Source organism: Mesocricetus auratus, unplaced genomic scaffold (genome assembly GCF_017639785.1).
Source record: "Mesocricetus auratus isolate SY011 unplaced genomic scaffold, BCM_Maur_2.0 Super-Scaffold_100022, whole genome shotgun sequence".
Taxonomy (NCBI): domain Eukaryota; kingdom Metazoa; phylum Chordata; class Mammalia; order Rodentia; family Cricetidae; genus Mesocricetus; species Mesocricetus auratus.
Window position 1 is genome coordinate 14,086,104 of NW_024429203.1, and position 19,351 is coordinate 14,105,454.

Sequence of the window (19,351 nt, forward strand, 5' to 3'; positions counted from 1 at the left end):
AACTCCAGTTAGGCAATGAATTATTCCAAGTAAATTAAGTGTATCGATCCCCTCCCCTTTCTGACACTTTGCAGATATTGCTATCAAATCATGCTCCATGCAAGTGTCAGTTTATGCCACAGACATCTGAAGAGGGGATCAAATATTCACTTGATTTTCTCAGAATCTAATAAAAACTCACAGGCATAGCAGGACTTGGAGAGACCAGACAACACAGCTCTATGAAGAGTTGTCTACTGAGGAAACAGCACATGTGGCCGATGAAAACCTGGTAATGTGTTGGCACCTCTTCATCAGATAACAACTAGTCAAGGTTATGGTTTTGTCAACTTTAGCCAATTTTCATAGAAGCAAACATATCAAACAAAGACCACGCCAAGGAGCATGGAAATACACTGTGAATATATCCCAGTACTGCCAAACCATCAAGTCACTTTCCACACTACTTTTATCAACTGCCCCGATTCAGTCTCTTCCAAAACAAAAAAAAAGACGTGTGTCATTCTAATTGGACCCGATTATTTGATGTGCATGTGTTTCCCTCCTCGATATAAACTGGGCGCTTGTATTCTCCCAACCCAAAAGAAATCTAACTGAAATTCTATTCTCCAATCAGATGGTAGAAGGACACAGGGCCTTGCCCACATGACGTAACTAAGTCATTAATGTGGAGGCCTCATGAATGGGACTAATTAGAAGATGGCCATCGTCAGGAGAGGAATCAAGACCTCACCAGACAACAGCTATACAGAATTTTGGTGGACATGGACACAGTGCCAGTCTCCTGAACCACGAGAAACATATTTCTGCTGTTTAAGGCACCGGTCTACAGTATTCTGTAATGGCACACCAAACTGACTGAGATACCTACCATAAAAATCACACATCCATCTCTAGGTAATAAATTATTTTTATTTTTTGGGCAGGGTTTCTCTATGTAGCTCTAACTGTCCTGGAACTCACTCTGTAGTCGAGGCTGACCTTGAACTCAGAGATACACTTGATTCTACGTCCCAAGTGCTGGGGTTAAAGGCATGAGCCACCACATTTAATTTATTGCCTAGAGGTAACAAATTCTTAATCTTCAAACGTAAAAGAATTTTTCCTGCCTTACATAGTTGAGCTGATTTTTGACTAAAAACTATTATATTAAAACCGTTAAGTATATTCTAAGAATGGATCATCTAAGAATAAATGGTCTATGAATTCAGGCCCATATCTAACGAATGTAAACAATAAAGTATTGTTTTGCCTGTATATGTTTACTTAAATGCATGGGAATGCACTTGTGTATGAAAGCATGTGATATCTGAATTGAATTTGTTTAAGAACAATCCAATGGGATGGAGGGAAAGAAGGAAGATAGGTAGAATTGGTTTAGATATAGCTTCATTATTATTGCACTAAGTGATGATACACAGGAGTCTCATAGCAATAGGTCCTCAATGCATCAAAATTATCTGAAAGGATTGTTAAAGCATCAGGAAGCATGATTCTGGCAGGTTAGGGAAGGGAAGGATTTATGTGGCAACAAGTTCTCAGGGTGTTAGTCAGGGACTTTTTGGTCCTTTGTCTCTGTCCCTGTGACAAACACCAGAGAACAATAACCTGTGGCTAGGAAAGGTTTATTGCGCTTACAGTTTCAGGGGTTTTAGTCCATGCTGGCCGTCTCCATTGTTTCTGAGCTGTGGTGAGGCAGAACATTGTGCAAGGGCATTAGCAGAGCAGAACTGCTCTCTCATAGCAACAGTAAAAGAGAGAGGAAGAGCCCAGATAAGACATGCCCTTTATAGACATGCTTCCAGTGACCCATTTCTTTGAGCAAAGCTTTGCTTGCTAAAGCCCATCTCCAAAATGATACCACAAACTGGGGACCAGGATAAGAAAACACAGGCCTGAGGGGGAGCATCCTATATTCAAAGCATTACACAGGGATGCAGATGCTGTAGCCCAAGGACTTCATGTTGAGACTCACTGCATTATTATTTACCCTCTATTTTTATATGATAAAACAAAGCCAAAATCAAGTAGAGCTATACTGAGCTGGCTCGGAAAGGCAGGATGCAGGAGGAATTGTCTCTGCTATTGCCTACTACCAATCTCAGTCAGTCAGCAACTGAAAGGATGAAGAACAGACACAGCCTTCAGGAAAACACTGAACCATCAACTCTATTCAAATTGGCTCTAGTGTGGAGAAAATTAATGTTGGTTTTTCTCATTTACTTTGAACCTGTGTCTGCATAATTGTTATAGAGTGTGGCAGCTTCTGAGCTGGTTTGGGGATGTGTGGTTAAGCAATACGAAGCCGAGATCCTGACTCTTCCTGTGTGAGTCCTAGAGATAGGTGGTTATTTATACACACTGATGATTTCACTCTCCCCACATTTACCTGAGACTCAGGTTGCTTCAAAAGTAGTCAGTAATTTTTCTCCAACCTTCAGGTGCATCTTGTTCTAGAAGATGAATGTGCATTTTTAGGGCTCCAGTTGGGTCTAAAGCCACTGGGTGATGAACAAAGAGAATTTCAAAGCACAGGTATCCAACGAGATAGGTATACAAGGGACACTTGGAGTTTTAACTGAATTTTATTTCCTTTCATACCACCTAGCAAACAATTATCTTATGCCAGACGTTGAGTTTTATATGCTCTTGGGAGATATGCAAATATATAGTCAAAAGAAATGGTCTTAAGCCTTGAAGAGCTCACATCTAGTTTGGAAAATAAATAAGTACAATGGTAATATAACAGTTGTGTAACAAAAGATTGTTAAGGACACTATAAAGAAACCTAGATGAAGAAGCTCTTCATAACATACATACAAGTGACATTTTATAAACTGAGAAGGCTACATTTATGTACATATATATACATATATGTAATAACAATGAAAAAGAGGTCATGAATTTGAAAAGCAAACAAAGAGGTGTATATGGGAAAATTTAGAGGGAAGAAAAGAAATGGAAAATGGTGTAATTATAATCTCAATAAAAGACTTTTTTTTTTTACAAAAAAAGCTATTTAATTTTGGCCAAGGGGGAGAAGCAGAAAAGTGACCCCCACCTGTCACTTCACTGGTTCCAGCCAACAGTGGCCTTATCCATACTGTACAATTGTTCTGTTCTTTTCCCTGGCTTTCTCCCCTTTACTTTATTCTGCCACTCTAACAAATAGCAGACGCTCCGTGTTCAAGAATCGGGGGAAATGCTGAGCTACTCCACTTCCTGTTATTGTATCAAAACTCCGAGATAATCAACTTACAATGAGAAAGGAATTATTTTGGCTCACAGTCTTCGAGGCTAAGCTCTGTGGCTGAAGGCTTCAGTTTTGGACCAATCGTGAATCGCACATCATGGCTGAAGCTTGTGTCAGGGCAAAAATGCTCACCTCATGAGCCAGGAAACAAAGAGAAAGGAGAGACCAGTGTCCCTTAGAAATACGTCCCCATGATTCAGTGACTCGACACTCAAAGGTGCAACCAGCTCTCACTAGGACCATGAACTGGACACCAAACCTTTACCACATGGGCCATTGTCACATCTCACTGTACAGTATGGGTTAGCCCACTGTTGGCTGGAACCAGTGAAGTGACTTGGTACAATTAAAGTTCAGGTTACAAAGGAGAATGATGCAGAGAATGGAAGGGCATGTTGACTTGACCCGACCCCTTGACATACAATGTGATGTAATAATGTGTACTCAGTTTTAAAGAGATATGGTGGACTGAATTATGTGCCCTCAAATATTAATGTATTTAGAGATAGAACCTTTGGGTAGCAATAAGAATTAAAATGTACAGGTAACAAAACAGTAGGATTAGTGGCAACATAAGAACAACGAAAATCATCTCAAATCCAAAGAAAGGCCAAGTGAGCACATAACAGTATAATGGCTGGCTACAGTGCAGGAAAGAGACATTTTACCAGAACCCAACCATGTTGGCACCTTGATATTGGACTTCCAGCCCTTCAGAACTATGAGGGAGAACTTCCTGGCATTTAAGTCATCAGGCTGCAGAATATTGTTATAGCCTCCTAAGCAGGCTTAGATGACTCTTTTATGCATTTTTAAGCATGAGGAGATATTACAGAAATGAAATTCAGATTTTTGTGGTATAACTGTAGGTTAGACAGGGAGGGGGACATGTCTGCCTGGGGACTGCACCACAAAGGGAGGATGTATGGATTCCAATAGGCATGAAAGAAGTAGGGCCTTGAGCTGAGGAGTTTGGAATGTTGGAATAGGAGACTCATTGCTAGCATGTAAACAGTAAAGGTGTGTGTGTGTGTGTGTGTGTGTGTGTGTGTGTGTGTGTGAAACACAAAAGAGAATGCTATTTGTTATAGTAAGAAAGCTCATGGGGACTTCATGTGAAATGCAGCTATTTCCTTAGCTGCATGAAAGTTGACTAGTTTATAACATAGGCTTAGGTGGGGAGGGAATGAAAATAATAGAGAAAAAAGAATAAATGCAGTATAATTTCTCTGACTTTGAATACCAAAAATTAGTCATATAACAGGAATTTCATTTTGTCTTCCAATATTTTCCACATAATTAGCCTGTTCAGATACACAAAAAGAGCACATGGCATATTCCAGAATGACACCAGACCTGTTCCAAGCTCTGAATAAGGATGCTGAGGTTTTCCTCTCTGCTGTCCCTGGAGCTTGGATGCAGGTCTTGGCCTGTGTACTCAGCTAGCAATGAGAGATAGCAAGGGGCACTACCACCTCCCTTTGTAACATCCCCTATCTTTTCTTCCCTGTAAAGTGTCTACTCTTTGTGCCTTTACTGAGAGAGATAATGCCTCTCCCATGTGAACCGAATACCCAGTGCCCTGATTTCGTGAGTGTGTCAAGGCTAAACAGGTCTATTGTTCTTAAACAGCACTGCCAGAGAATCATATTCTTGTGCAGAATGATGCTGAAGAGATAAAAATATCTTTCATTTCTATAGTGCCATGCATCTTAAAGTGTGTTCCACATTTCACAAACTATATATAGGCTCAATTCATTACCCATCCCCATAAAATACAGCCAGAGCGTGGCAGGCACATGCCAGATGTTTGACAATGGTCTAATAACAGAGTGAGGATGAAGTTAAATTGGATTTAGAAAACAGGAAGCAAGATGTGGGCCACTAGGTAAAGCTTTGTTATTCGTTCCGCAGTGTGTTTGGCGTTTCTTGCCAACCAGAATGAGAGCAGAGACACAAGTCAACTGGAGTGGCACTTTTCCTGCTCTCATGGAGCAACTGGGGTACCAGGGAAAATATAGTTTGCAGTAAAATGTGATCCGTGTTAAGATGAAGTGCAAAGTTCTGTGGTCTTCACAGACTTTAAAGGAATTCTTTCCGCATCAGCCACACGGCCGTCATCATTCTCTTGTGTTAATAAAGGGTTTGCACTCAATGTAATGATAGGATTTATGGTGAAGAAAAGCTATTCTGGAATCCGGAACCTAGATTGCATGTGAGCATGGATGGGGGGAAATAAGGTGATGCGGGAAGCACATAATGTGGGCCCAGAGTAGAATGAATATGAAGCAGTGAGGGAACGTTGAAAGGCATGACATCAGAGGGGTCCCAACGGATCTCACAGTTGCTGCTGACTTCTCAGGGATGGACCCCTGAAAATAATCTACCCGAACATGGATAGCATTGGTGAGGCTGTTTTCATCTCTCTGTGATGAAAACCGTGGCCTCTCAAAAACACAAGTGTTTTAGGTTTGAGGAGGATCTCAAAGATCTGTGAACTCAGACTACTCATTTTATAAATGAAGAAGACACACCCATGTTCACTAAATATGTACAGCGGTTAGCAGAGTTCAGGCCAGAAGCTGGGCCAGAGTTAGACCATGACCCACCCAGCTGGACCTAATCTTCGATGAATCAGGGAGGCAGACACCCTGTGCTTTGGAAGATACTCTAAAGAGCTGAACACCTGGTTCCTCAGGCCCTTTCCACTGTAACAGAGAGACCAACCACAGTGAACAGGGGTTAAGGTCTTATAATCCACCTACACCAATGTGAGCAAGAAATGTGGCTCAGAGAAATGAAAAAGAAATAGGCTAGAAGATTGTCCCCGCCAGGGTCAGATAGCGGCCACCCAGAGAGGGCCTCTGCAAACCATTTGGTTTCTGGGAGTGTATGTAGTTTCCAGCCCTTATTAACTCGGCTGGGCATGGAGAGTCAGCTCACTCTGAACTCCTGTTAGGGACCCTCTGGAAATGTGTTAAATCTCTAGTCAAGAAGGTCTCCACCAGAATAGGCAGAACACGTGAAAATCAGAAGAAGAATGTGGTTTATTATGTCATCTGCACAACTACCACAAAGAAGTCATGCACTGGGAATTCTGCGCAGGTGCAGACTGTCCACTCATGGAGAAGCCACACCTTCCCCCCAGGGGTCCTAGGGGTGCACATGGGCGCATCAAGGCAGCTTGTGATGGTGGGGAGCCAGAAGGGCAGAGCAGCAGAGGCTCTGGCTAGAAGACGCTCTGTCCTGGCATCTTGTGGCTCTGCAGCTCCCCGCACGGCCTCGGGCAAGTTAACCTGACCCCATCTAGAAAGGACTGTCCTGGACAGATGACCTTCAGGGCAGTTCCTGTCTTACTAAAAAGCTGGTAAGGGGTTTTATGGTCTTCCGCTGGTGTTCACCTGTGTATACCTCTTCCCCAATAAAGGACAAACTTTCCAAGAACAGGGAAATTTGTTTACTCATTCTAAATGTCTTTAAAAGCTCCAAACTAGCCTTTGCAGGAAAACAAAAAACAAAAACAGGCAATAACAAGTGTTATTGACAACGGACTTAGAGCCACCAATGTCCCTGAAAGGTGGGCCCTGGGGCCAGGATAAGCAGACTGCAGGGTGTGCTTGAAGGCCATCTTGTTGAGGACCCTAGAACAATAGTACTCTCCTTTAATTTCAGAAAAAAAGGAAGAGAGAGAGAGAGAGAGAGAGAGAGAGAGAGAGAGAGAGAGAGAGAGAGAGAGAGAGAGAGAGAGAGAGAGAAAGCGAGGGCATGCTCACTACCAGATAGCAGAGATTGGAAGCTATCTAGTGGAGCTTGGTCTTTCTGCAACTTCTTGAGTAGCAGCACAACCAGGGTTCTCTGAGGGCGCCCAACTGTGCGGCTCTCTGGAGATCTGCTCCTGTCTCCTTGCTCCACAGGAAAGTAAGTAGAGGTGGCAGGTGGGTGGTGGTTCAAATGACAGAGCACCTGACCTTAAAGACCTGGGGAAGGGGTCTGGGCCTAATGAAGTCCCCCTCCCAGGCTGTAAGCCTGGAGAAGAAAGGCTGGAGAGGGTGCCACCTGCTGGTGAGGGACCGAACCTTGCACAGTGGACGCCAAGGAGACCATGTGCATTGAAAGCTAAAATTGGGCAGCTTCTCAAGTTACCGGTTTTTCTGCTGTCTCTGGATGACTACCAGCTCTGTAGGATGTGTGCTCTGAGACCCTGTCCCCTGCGCGTCCCTTAGATGGTGAGGTTGCCTGCAGGGATGGTGCTTGTTCTCCCTGCCTCCCTTGGACCCGCACTCCGGGTCTAAGGACTCTCCACGCTTCTCCATCAGGTGGAGCCGTCCTCTCGCAGCCTGCCTCCCTCCTCACTTGCTGAGAACTGTGAGCAGGCCATCCTGCATCGCCGGGAGGTTAATCGAGCCCGGGGAGGAGGTGAGGCCGCCAGCCTGCGTGGGCGGAGATGGCCGGGCCGCCGTCGGGGCCGGCGCCAGAGGCCGGCAGCCTGTGGGTCCTGCAGGTACCGCTTGCGTTCTGTCTGCCCCACGTGGTGACCGCGGAAGATTGCCGTTGGTTTTCCGGCACTCAGGGTTGAAACGCCTCCTGCTTCTTTTAGAGGCAGGCAGCTCATTACTTAATCCAAACCCCTTTCCTATCTGCGGGAGACTGAAAGCTGCAGGTGGGGCGCGGGAGGGACATAGACCCGACCAACTGGAAAATGGGAGGTCCGGAACCAGCTTGGGGGTCATGAGGCAGATCTTGGGGACTAGCGCGAAAGCAAAGCATGATCCTCCCAACCTTGGACTCCCACTCCCCTCTTCCCAAGAGTGAGACTTTCTTGCCAGTGTGGTGTGCATACACTGTTGTGTGTGTCTGATGACCGGGCGTGTAGTGCACACTTCACTGGCCTCATGACCCTGTTTTTGTAATACCCCCAGAGGGTCTGAATTAAGCAAATCTGGGCCTCGGGCCATTTAGAAGCTTGCAATGAAAATTAACCAACAGCTGAGAGGATAAATCTTTAGTTAAAATATCAGATGCTGCCTGGGCAGGTACATTCCTTCTACATCCTAACGGTTTCGTTCGCTGCATGGTTTGGCCTTTGAAGCAGTACTCAGACCTTTCATCTCCCCTGGCCCTGAATATTTAGTGGAAAATGACTACTGATGTAAAGCACTCTACACACCAAATTTTCACCCTCTATACATTATATGGAATATACTACTTGGGATTATTATTCATCTTTTGTGTGTTTCTGATTTACCTCTTGTGTTTCACTGAATTATCTCTTGTGACAACCTAATGGACCAAGGCCATGCTAATGTTGCTTGTGTGCCTTGCTAATTTAGCTGCTACTGTTGCCCATTATTCAGCATGCTCCCCAACCACACACACACACACACACACACACACACACACACACACAGAGAGAGAGAGAGAGAGAGAGAGAGAGAGAGAGAGAGAGAGAGAGAGAGAGTGTTTTCCTAGAGAGTTCCCTTTGGTATGTTTACCGCCTCTAAGAGATGTGGTTAAATAAACTATTATGTTAAGAATGGAAAAGTCAACAAAGCTTACACCTACTAATTTATAGACCTTTGATGTCAACTACCGGGGATCAGCTCCTACCAGTACACACTTTATGCTTCTGCCCCTGCTTCTTTCTTTGTTGTTCATAATTCCAAGAGATGCATTTTTGAGTTAACATACACATGGAATCTCAGAGTTGGAATATGCCTTGCTGTCAGCAAAGTCCCTCACAGCCCCCCATATCTGTAATACGGATGGAAGGGTAAGAGACCCCTTAAGGACTCCCTGAGGTCCGAAGCCTGCAGAAAGTGATGATTGATGCTATAATTGAATGTTGGATGCCACACATTGAGAGTGCATCTTTCATTTCCCTCTTCTCTCCCTTCGGTCCCCCTTCACCCACTCCATATAACGCTACCTATTTTTATGAGTTGCTTTGTAAGATGCCTACAGTTTGTGCCGTGTGTGCACTTCACTTCCACTTTGGATTATAAACTCCTGGAGGCATGGTCTAGTTTACTCCCCCATGGCCCGCTAAGTCTAGGCATGCCTAAATGTCTATCAAGTAAATAGACCTGGATAAACTCATGTTGCTATCCTTTAGGAAATGGAGCTTGATTTGAGTGTGGATTTCATGACAGGTAACAGACTTGCAGGTTCTCGGGAAACGGTTGCCTGTGACCTTGGCCTCTCCTTCACAATCAGACTCCCAGCACCTTTTGGAGAAAAGGCATGCTTGGAGTGATGGAGTGCTCATTAGGGGAGAAGCTCCAAATGCAAAGACGGACTGCTCCCTGTCCTTGTTAGGCAAGGCACAGACCGGGATAATAATAATAAATAGGTATCTGTCACAAACCTGCCTGCGTTTGCTTCTGCTCCTGCATTTTGTTTTCTAGGAGCAGTGCAAAGCAAACTAAGATCCCAACACTTGGAGCTTATCAACCCCCCAGCCCCCAACACACACCACCACCACCACCACCACTAAACACACACACCAGGAAAGTCCCCCAAATGCAAAGCATCATTATCTCTTCAACTCTCTAGTCTCCTGACACACACATTGGCCAAGTCCTTTCTCGGGAAAGATGTACCCCCCTGGCCTCTCCCTACTCCCTTTTAGCCCAGTTGCGGTTCCCTAGTGCAACAGCAAGGCAGACACATTTTGATGCATGTACATGAAGTGTAATCATCGGTAACTTCACTCCCGTTTAACAACATTACATCCTGTGAACAAAAAGTCACAGCTCTTCTCGGTGCTCACTATGCGTTCTGGTCAATAATGGTAACAAAAGCTGAATATTTCCTGTTTAGGGAAAACAAGGAAAGCGCAACCCTCCTGCAACCCTTCCGTTTTGCAAAGCGTTCCCCTTTCCAAGTGTTTCCTCTTTAATTATGACCTGTTTCCCCTCCCTCTTTCCCCCTCCCGCCCCAGCTTCTGTGAAAGGAGCCCTTCTGTCACTCGTCACTCGCTCGCTTGCTCGCTCTCTGTGGGAGGAGCCCGCCAGAGGAAGCCGTGTGCCTGGGATGCCAAGAGCCAGAGAATGGATCTGCTCCGAATGGGGACATTGCTGAGGATCCTGGTTTCCCGAGACGGCTGAAAACAGGCATTTGGTTTCGACTGCCTGCGGATACCGGAGACCGAAGCGGACCCGAGGAGGGACGGACCGACGGACAGATAGATGATCGGCGCGAACCCAGGAGGACCGGCGGCGGAGGCTGAGCACCGCGAGCCCAGCCGCCGCGCTTGAAGAGAACTAACTGCACGCCCAAGTTGCCCCGCCGGCTGCCCAAGCGCTGAGGAATGAGACCTTTCCAGCTGGATTTGCTCTTCCTCTGCTTCTTCCTCTTCAGTCAAGGTAGGAACCGGGCGCGCCGGAGTTGGAGCAAAGTCGGCGGCGGCGGCAGCGGAGGGCGCGGGAGGCTGAGGGCTAGGAGGTGGGCAGGCTCGGAGCTCGCAGCCGCGAGTCTCGGTGCCGGCCCAGAGGCAGTAAGTAGGGTGGCTTCTTTGCGTTTGCAAATGCAATAGAATGGTACTGTTGGTTTCCGTTCATAAAGAAGGGGCTGGGAAGACAGGGGTGGGGGGCTGCACTTTCTCCTCTCTCCTGTCCATGTCCAACTCAAACTCTCAGATGCAGATATAGAGTTCTTTATGCACTCGGTATGCTAATTAGATAGTATCCAGTGGCCAGGCCATTAGGAACTTCTGGGCGCCTGCTCGCTTTCCAAGCCAGGTTGGAGAAGGGGAGCCTGGCTTAGGTGGAGATTTCAGCTCCAATAGGTCTAACTTGCCCGAGTGTGTTTAAAGCAAACGTACGAGGTTTGCACAGTTGCAGAAAGGGATGCGATTACGGAACGTACTGAGGCGGGTATTTGCAGTGACTGGGGAAAGAAAGCTTGTAAAGAGTTTCATTGAATGTCACCTGTTTCCCTGAGCAAGGCTGAATCCTGAATCCTCCCGAGCACTAGATGCTGTGTGGGAAATGGAATTTCGCCCCTGGTGCTGATTACTTCCTTTCTGCAGCCTAGCAGGTGGACTCTCCAGAAAGAACTTTGCTACCTCTGGGCTCCTTGCCCCTGAGAGTCAAGGGGCTGGTCATGGTGCAGGGAGAGAAGAACTAAGTGCCTACTTAGCTAAAGGCATCGGCAGTCACCTGTGGAACTGAGATTGAAGGGGCCAAGTAAACCGGTTCCTTCCCACTCTTTTGGAATGCCAATGCTGCCTCTGCCATCTGAGGCAGCATTTGTGCCAGCCAGCACGGCTCTTGGAGGGACAGGACTCTCAGAAAAAAAATCCACAACAGAGAACGTCCATCTGTTGATTAAATGAAGGGTAAAAGTTTTCGAGAAAGCAGAACACCACCATGAGTGGCTGCCTTTGCAAGCAAACAGCATGCATCCCTTGCTTCTCTCATCCGGAGAAGCCAAATATAAATAAAACCAGGCTTCCTTCTCTCTTTCCCTGGTTCTTGGTGTCACTGTAGATTTCCCCTTTATTCATGCAGGTCAGACTTTGCAGTCATCCCTCCTGATTAAACTTGAGGGACCCCTCCCCTAAGAAGTACGTGCAAAGCGAAGTGTGTCTATGCAGATTTATAATGAGTTCATACACTCATGCATACGATTGTGTGCACATCCCCAGGGCTCCCTATACAGCAACCTGAAGGTAAATAGCCTTTCCACAAGGCTGGATGAATAAGAGCCATCCCAGAATCCTGGGATGTGTGCATGCTTGTGTGTGGACACTCCACACAGATACACACAAGCACTGACTGCCATTCTCCTTGCCTCTTAACTAATTCACCTGGGAAGTTTCCTGTAGAATTCCTAAGAAGAGAAGGAGCCTTACCCCCCCCCACACACACACACAGGCACGTACACACACAACTACATGGAACTCAGGCAAGTTTTTGTCAGTCTTTTGTATTTTTAGAAGCTTGATCAGTGCCTCCTCCAATTGGCATAAGAAGCCTATAGTGTCTAAGTGCTCCCCTGCCTGTCTGAATCATTACAGACTGTATTTTCTACTGTGTTCATTCCTTTCTCAGGACCAAGCTATTTGTTGACTGCCTCATATGAATCTTTAAATATTTACCTACTGAGGGCAAAGGCTTTTTTTTGTCCATTCTTAGCCCCGAAGGCAGTAGAAAGAAACCACAACCCCCATGCACTTTTTATCATCTCCTTATTTTTGGTCTTCTGAGCTTGGCTTGCAATGTCCAACAGCAGGTGTGTAGTCCACGAAATCCAACACATTCTCAAGAAGATTCTGAGAACAAAGTGGACCTGGGCAATCGGAGGATCCTCTTGCTCTGAACACTAAGAATCATGAATATAGGAGCACCACTATAGCAGCTAAGAGGGAAGATGTTTGAGGGGTTCATTGTAATGTGATATCAGGGTCTTTTGACTTGATTCCTGAACATTTGCATTTTCTTCATATTGTATTTGTCTGTTTATTTGTGTGTGCCTTCTCTCGGGCAGGGGTCTGCGGTAGTGTATGTGCAGATGTCAGAGGAAAACTTGCAGGGCTAGTTATCTCCTTCCACCATGTAGATCTTGGGGATGAAATTCAGTTCATCATCCTTAGTGGCAAGCATGTTTACGCACCGAGCCATGTCTCTGGCCCTAATGGACATTTTTTAAAAATATGAGTGTTGTTTGGAGTATTGCAAATTCCCAAGAAGATCCTATTTGACTCAATATATATCCTAGCGCCATACTGTACCTACTGTCATGTACTGGACAAATTATTACATAGTGCATTTCCATCTTTAATGGGACACAGAAAGACTAGCTCATGTGGTTCCAGACAGCCCCCGCTGTATTTCGTAACCCAAGAGTGAGGTTGCAACCACATTGGCACTCCCGCCCACACATAGAGGACAATTTGCCTGGACACTACCTCCTACACTCTGCGCCTTCTGAATTCTTCCCCACAGAAATGTATAAAGGGTCAGGACAGTCCTTCACTCCAAAGGTACAAAGAGCCAGGGGTCTTGTTAGGACCTTATCTAGTACGCTGATGACACAGCCATCTGCTACCCAGCACTTCTCCCAATGGGAACCCATGTGTCTTCTTGGAGTTCTGGGGATGCAGTTCTCACACTCATTCCCAGGATCCAGAGCACCCCCAATGTTGTGACATTTTCATTAGCTTGTGGGTAAATTCGAAAAGAATGTCTCAACCATTTGTTGACTATGATTCACCTTTACTTTGTTCCATAACTCTTGAAAGAGTGTAGAAACTAACATATAGTTAAGTTAATGTCAGCAATGTTCTGCCTCTTTCTCTTACAGTTTGAGGTTTTTTTAAATTTATTTATTTAGGCTGATATTACCTATTCTTTCTTTCTTAAAGTGGCAGTAGAGGGGGACAGTCCCCTGTTCCTTCCCTGCCAATGTCTCGGGAGCTTGGCTCCTGATAGGGGATGGAAAGCTGCCAGAATATGCTTTTGGTGGGTTTCTGTCTATCCTCAGCAGTCAGGATGGTCGTGCTTTGTATAGAGAAGGATAATGTCATAGCACAATTTGCCTCCTGCAGAGAAACGGTATGTTCTGCCCCTGGGTGAAGAAGAATCGATTCCCTTGTCATCCATAAACTTAGAACTTGATACATTTTTCCCTTTATCGTTTCAGTTCAGTGCAACTATTTCTTTCTATGCCCTCCTTAATCTTCCAGCCTCATTCTGGCTACCCTGAACATGCACATCTTAGACAACTTTGAAGGAACAGGGTCTCAGCAGGACTGAAGACTCCCTGCTTCTCTCTCCTCTTAAGTTCTGAGTCAGATTGGGCAACGTGCAGTGGAACAGACATGGTGGCTTCCACTGCATAAACTCAAGGAAAAGTGTTTTTCCCCAAGCAATGGCATTCCCTGAGTGTCTTGTCCTATCCAATGATGGGGTGCTCACAGGATTCTCGCGCTGTCCAACCCAGAAGTGTTTGCTTTGCCCGTTCCCCTTGATGTTCTGAACGTTTAGAATAAAAAGAAACTCACATTTTACCAGTGAGTGGCATCCCCTAGCTGAAGATCAATCTAGGATCCATTTCCTTAATAGACCTTGCTCTCCTGATTATCTGGACAGATCAGAAGGAGAACCTGGTAGCCATTGGATGGCAGAGTTGCAAGCCAATCTGAATCTCCAAGGAAACAGAAGAGCTTCAAACAGACAGAGGGTGAACAGAGTGGGTGGGAAGCACTGGCCATGATGCAGAAGCCATGGGGGGGACAGGAAATACGGAGGAGGGGGGCCACTGAAAGAAGCTTGAGTTTGCCAAGAGTTCTCTTGGGTAAGGGAGAGAAAAGCAGGATCTTGGGTAGAGAGTATTAGCATGTCAGAGAGGGCCCCCCCAAAAAAAGGTGGAAAAGGGGCTTCGGGCAGTGGAGAATCAGGAAAAGAAAATGGATGCAAACAACCCTGGGAGTACTGGTTCTCACCCAGAAATGTTGTAGAACAAGGCAAGTGATGAGTGTGAACCCCGCCCCTGCTGCTGGCACCCCAGTGGGGTGACATCCAGGGAAGGAAGAATTATTTCTTTTATCTTGGAATGTCAGAGCACCACTGCCAAGGCTGTGGGACCACTCCTTTGGCAAACCTTCTGGGTGGGGGATTGGGGAATGCCTGTTGGGGATGTGGATGTCTTCAGTGGCTGCTGCCCAACAGGGAGCCCTCAGAGCTATTGAGGATAAAAAAGAAACTCCTCAGGGGCACAAGGGTGTGGGTGGGGTCAGTATCGGAGCATGGCACTGAGAGGATGCCATGGGTACAGGAAGGAAGATCTGGCTCAGAATAGTAGCAGTGAGCTAGGCTAGGCATAGTACCAAGGAGCAGCCCTGCCTGGTGTGTGTGCCTCTGTTGGTGGAAGCCAGGGCCAGCAGGAGATGGGGTGGAGGCAGGGATTAGGCCTGAAGATGCAATTTTTCATTTTTGTTTGGCCCAGTGGGGGTGACTTAGGCAGTATTATATTGCAGACCCAAAAAAAGCACATGAATAATCCAGAGTGAATTCAAGAGATTTCAATAGCTAAATAATAACAATACTAATGATACCTTTGATTTGTGGAGTACTTTTCTTCCAAGGAGATAAAAAGATAAACTGTTTTGGAAACAGGAACGAGGAAAATAAAATTGCCTTTGATGGGGGAGTGGAGAGAAAGGCCAAGAATACTTGTTTTAGGGTCTTAACAGAGATGGGGATGGTGGGAGGAGTGGGGTGGGCATATACATGATCTCAGCTGCAACCAGGCCCTATCTTTAGAAGATGTAGAGGTGATTTCTAGGTGGAAAAACAGTTCAGACATCTTTAAAGCTGGGGTTAGTCAAGAGACAGAGAGGACATAAAGGTGACTGGTCCCTGTCCCTGGTGATGTTCTAATCCAACAGAAGAGGCGGTGGGTGAGGTCATGAATATGCCTTTATCCATGCTTAATTCACCATAGCAGCAATCCTCACTTCAGCAGTTGGTCTTGCAGCCAAGGGAGCTCCAGTTTTCCCTGAAAGCCAATGAACATCTCAGAGTCCTTAGACCCTTAGGACTCAGAGCGGACTGTTTGCTGGGGGCTGTCTATTCCATGGACTTCAGAGAGCAATCACTGCTGTCTACAAGCCAGAGGCAGCAAAGTACCAGCCAGCACCCTGTGCCTGCTTCACCTGCATTGCAAATAGAATAGGACTTTATTTCCAGTTAAGGGAATGAAGTGAGAGCCGACTTCACTGGCACATAACACCGTTCCGTATGTCATTGTGTGGCATTTTCTTTTTTCCTAAGGGGAAATCAGAATTTACCCAGTTAGGTACGCACATCAAATGAGACTACAGATATCTTCTAGATCATTAAAATGCTTCTCACCCAGGCGCACAAGGGACGATGTGCCCTGCTTTCTGCCAGAGTTTTAGTATTAAGCATGACAGAGCTTTGCCCCCCAACCCACACTATGCTATAGAATGAAAGGTCACAGGAAGATCTTAGTGAAGACACCAGCATGAACTTTCATTCACTTTCTGCTTTTCGGAGCTTAGCATCAAACACCATGCTTATCCTTGCCCCTTTCTCCTCTCCCAGAGGCAAAAGAATGAGTATTCTGGCTGTATACTTCCTGAAGTCAGTAAATGTCAATATTGGATAAGTGTTTCCTTTATATCATGGCAATTTAGCATAAGCTGCTTGGAAACAAATATCTTCCGTAAGCATACAGTGCTTCAAATGAGTACACAGTCAACACCACTATGAGGATTAAATAAATGTCAGCATTCTCTGGGAACACTTGGTAACAAGCAAAGGCCTTGGAATGGTGGCCAGTATGGGTGGATCGTGTGCCTTACATAGTTCTTTTGTTGGGGCCCATGTGGGCTATGCTGAGTGGGATGCAGACAACCCTCTAACTCCTTCCTGGGAATACCAGTTAAGACTGTGGCCACACAGACACTTCCTACGTGCTCTGGAAGGAGGTTTCTCTGCGCAGCCTAGAAGCCTTTCCATGCTCCCTGAATCACATGCACACGCACACACACACACACACACACACACACACACACACACACACACACACACACGTACATGCAGACATGCCTGTGTCACTAATGGCAAGGTCAAGAAAATTTGCCAAATCCTGGGTTTTGGATGGTTGAAATTGAATGACCAGTTTACATGAGTCTAACTTAAACACACCAGGCTGAACAGTCTAGGTGGTCTGCTCCCTTGAGGAAAAGTGCTGGTAAGTTCAGGTTCTTCCCAACTGATGCTGACATGATGGGAATTAAAAACAAGAGGCCAGCATTGCAGTGAAAATGACACACACATGGTTTTCACCCTACCACATTTCCACCCAGGAGCTCCATAGAGTCTGATGTCTCAGTGGACAAAATTTGGTTGCTCTTTATTTTGTAAGCAAATGGCATTTTGTGACGTGAAACTCATCTATTGACCACTTGGACAGTACTTATTGCAGGCCTACTGCTTGGTAGGCGTGACGTCAGAGGTAGTTGTGGAGATGGGTGAAGCAATATTTCTAGATAGGAAGCCAACACTTATAGACTGATGCTCACAAAACAGTAGGGACAGCCCAGGGCTTCAGAAAAGGATGTCCAGAGGAGATGCTCTTAAAGGATATGTAGGAGTGCTCCAGATAAATTGTGAAGAAGGTAGTCCAGGCTGTACCTCAGAGAGTGCACAGACAATATATAGACTAGCTATGTATGTGACATACTCAGCAGCAGGGGCTAGAATGGGTGTGTTTCAAGAGTGAGAAGAATCTTGGGAGGGATAAAGCTGGCTGGCTCATGGTTGTGAAGGACATGATGACCTTTTAAGGATGGACTGACAGAATGAAGTCAGCATCTTAGAAAGATGGTTATCAGTTTAGGGTCTACAAATCAGAACTTTGGGGATTCACTTGTTATTCTTGGTATCCCCTGTACTTCACATGAGGCTGAAAACTAGAATTTAGTGGTGTACACTCACCTTTCCCTAGCTCATCTTCCTTTTTGGCTGTTATGTTCAGATATGGAAATGTGGGCAATGAGGAACCTAGTAAATTGTTGGTTCCCCCCCACATACCACCACCACTGTGAGAGAAGACTGGGGGGGTGTTGAAGAGAACTCAAAATGCTGGAGGCTGGAGGCATCGAATGCTGAGGACACCTGGGTGATTGAATGGTTTGTGGAATGGGAATGGGAGTTGGCTGTGGAGCCACTTGAAGGCTACAGGGACAGAGGGAGTACCACACTGAGAGGAAGAATAGACCAGAAAGAGGATGGGTAGCGAGATGCCTGGGGGCATTCTCCTGGCAATTCTGTTCTTGTTCTCAAGGGGAAGTAAACTGTACTGGCTTTGGAGAAAACACCGTTACAAGCAGATGGCTCTACCTAGATGTTAGACACGCCTCACAAGTCTCCCATGCCAAAGAACCTTTCACTCAGGAGTAGAGAATAGCATCAGGTTTGCCTGTGTCTTCTGGAGCCTGTTCTCATCAGGAACTGATGACAGCTGGCAGGAAGCTCAGCGGGGAGACGGAACACTCAAATGCCCTACAAGAAGTAGTCAGTGACTTTTGCGATGCAGTGGATATCTGAGCGTCCTGCCCGAGGCTGACTGTTGAGCAGGACTCTGTTCTCATAAAATAATTCAGGCCATCAGGAATGCTGGGACCACTTTAAAAGAGAGAGCATGAGAAAGGACAAGGTGACAAGCCAAGGCATCCCACTCTACAGTTCCCAGGATCCTCTCTCTATTAACAACAGCTGGGTTGCTTTGACTAGTACTCCTGATAGCATTCTAGATCTCTTTGGTACCCAGCAAATTCCTGTGGCCATTGTTGACAATAGTAGTAACAATAACTGTTTTCATCATCGAGGCGACTATAATTAACATCTGTGTAAATCGTCAGAAACTGCAGAACACAATTTGCACAAACAATACCTCATTTTCTTATCACAGTTTCAATGTAGGAAGGTTGGATGCTGTCAGATCTCCAGAGAGGTGATGTCTGACCAAACCTCTGTTCAGTCCAGTTCACTGTTTTGTGTGGGTGGATGCTTCTCAGAGAAGCTGGTGGCTTCCAGCTACTTTAGGTCGTTCACATAAACTATGCATGAAAATATCAGTTGCTGGAATGGAAGGGAAAGCATGTTCACACACATCACCCCTCTTAGCACTGGAGATAGAATCCAGGGCCTCACCACACAAATGCTCTGCTGCTGCCCTCCATCCCCTGCATGCTCACATAATTCATGCTAATCATCCATGTCCAAGCATAGAAAAAGGATTTTAGCTGTTCCTTATAAAGATCGGGGAGCTGAGTCCCAGAGCTGACCTTCAGAAGGTAACCCAGTCTCGTAGCTCTATTTCTATGATTCCAGACTCTTGCTGAGCTGGCTTCTCTCATTTCTGAAATTCACCTTTACCCAGAAGGCTCAAGGTTTCCAGTGCACTGGGGCCTGAGAAGGGGCAGGACTGAAACCTAATCAAGAAGTTACTTGTGTAACTACTTTTGTCTCTGCCCCATTCCCTCCTTTAGATATCTGTAAATCAAGGAATTGAGGGATTATTTTCAGAATCGGTTGGTTAAAACGCTCAACCTTTTATCAATAT

The 19,351-nt window shown here is 45.8% G+C and overlaps 1 protein-coding gene across 6 annotated transcripts in view; it reads left to right on the forward strand.

Annotated features, from left to right (window-relative positions):
• Positions 1-7,503: 7,503 nt before the first annotated feature.
• Kirrel3 (kirre like nephrin family adhesion molecule 3) overlaps positions 7,504-19,351 on the forward strand; it is a 556,652-nt gene continuing 544,804 nt past the window's right edge. The window contains exons 1-2 of one of the 6 annotated variants that reach the window (XM_040729989.1): positions 7,504-7,754; positions 10,194-10,617. In XM_040729989.1, coding sequence (XP_040585923.1) covers positions 10,563-10,617 — 55 coding nt within the window. In that variant the 5' untranslated portion in view covers positions 7,504-7,754; positions 10,194-10,562. The remainder of the gene's footprint in view (positions 7,755-10,193; positions 10,618-19,351) is intronic. The other 5 variants (XM_040729991.1, XM_040729990.1, XM_021222852.2 and 2 more) reach the window with 5 other exon arrangements.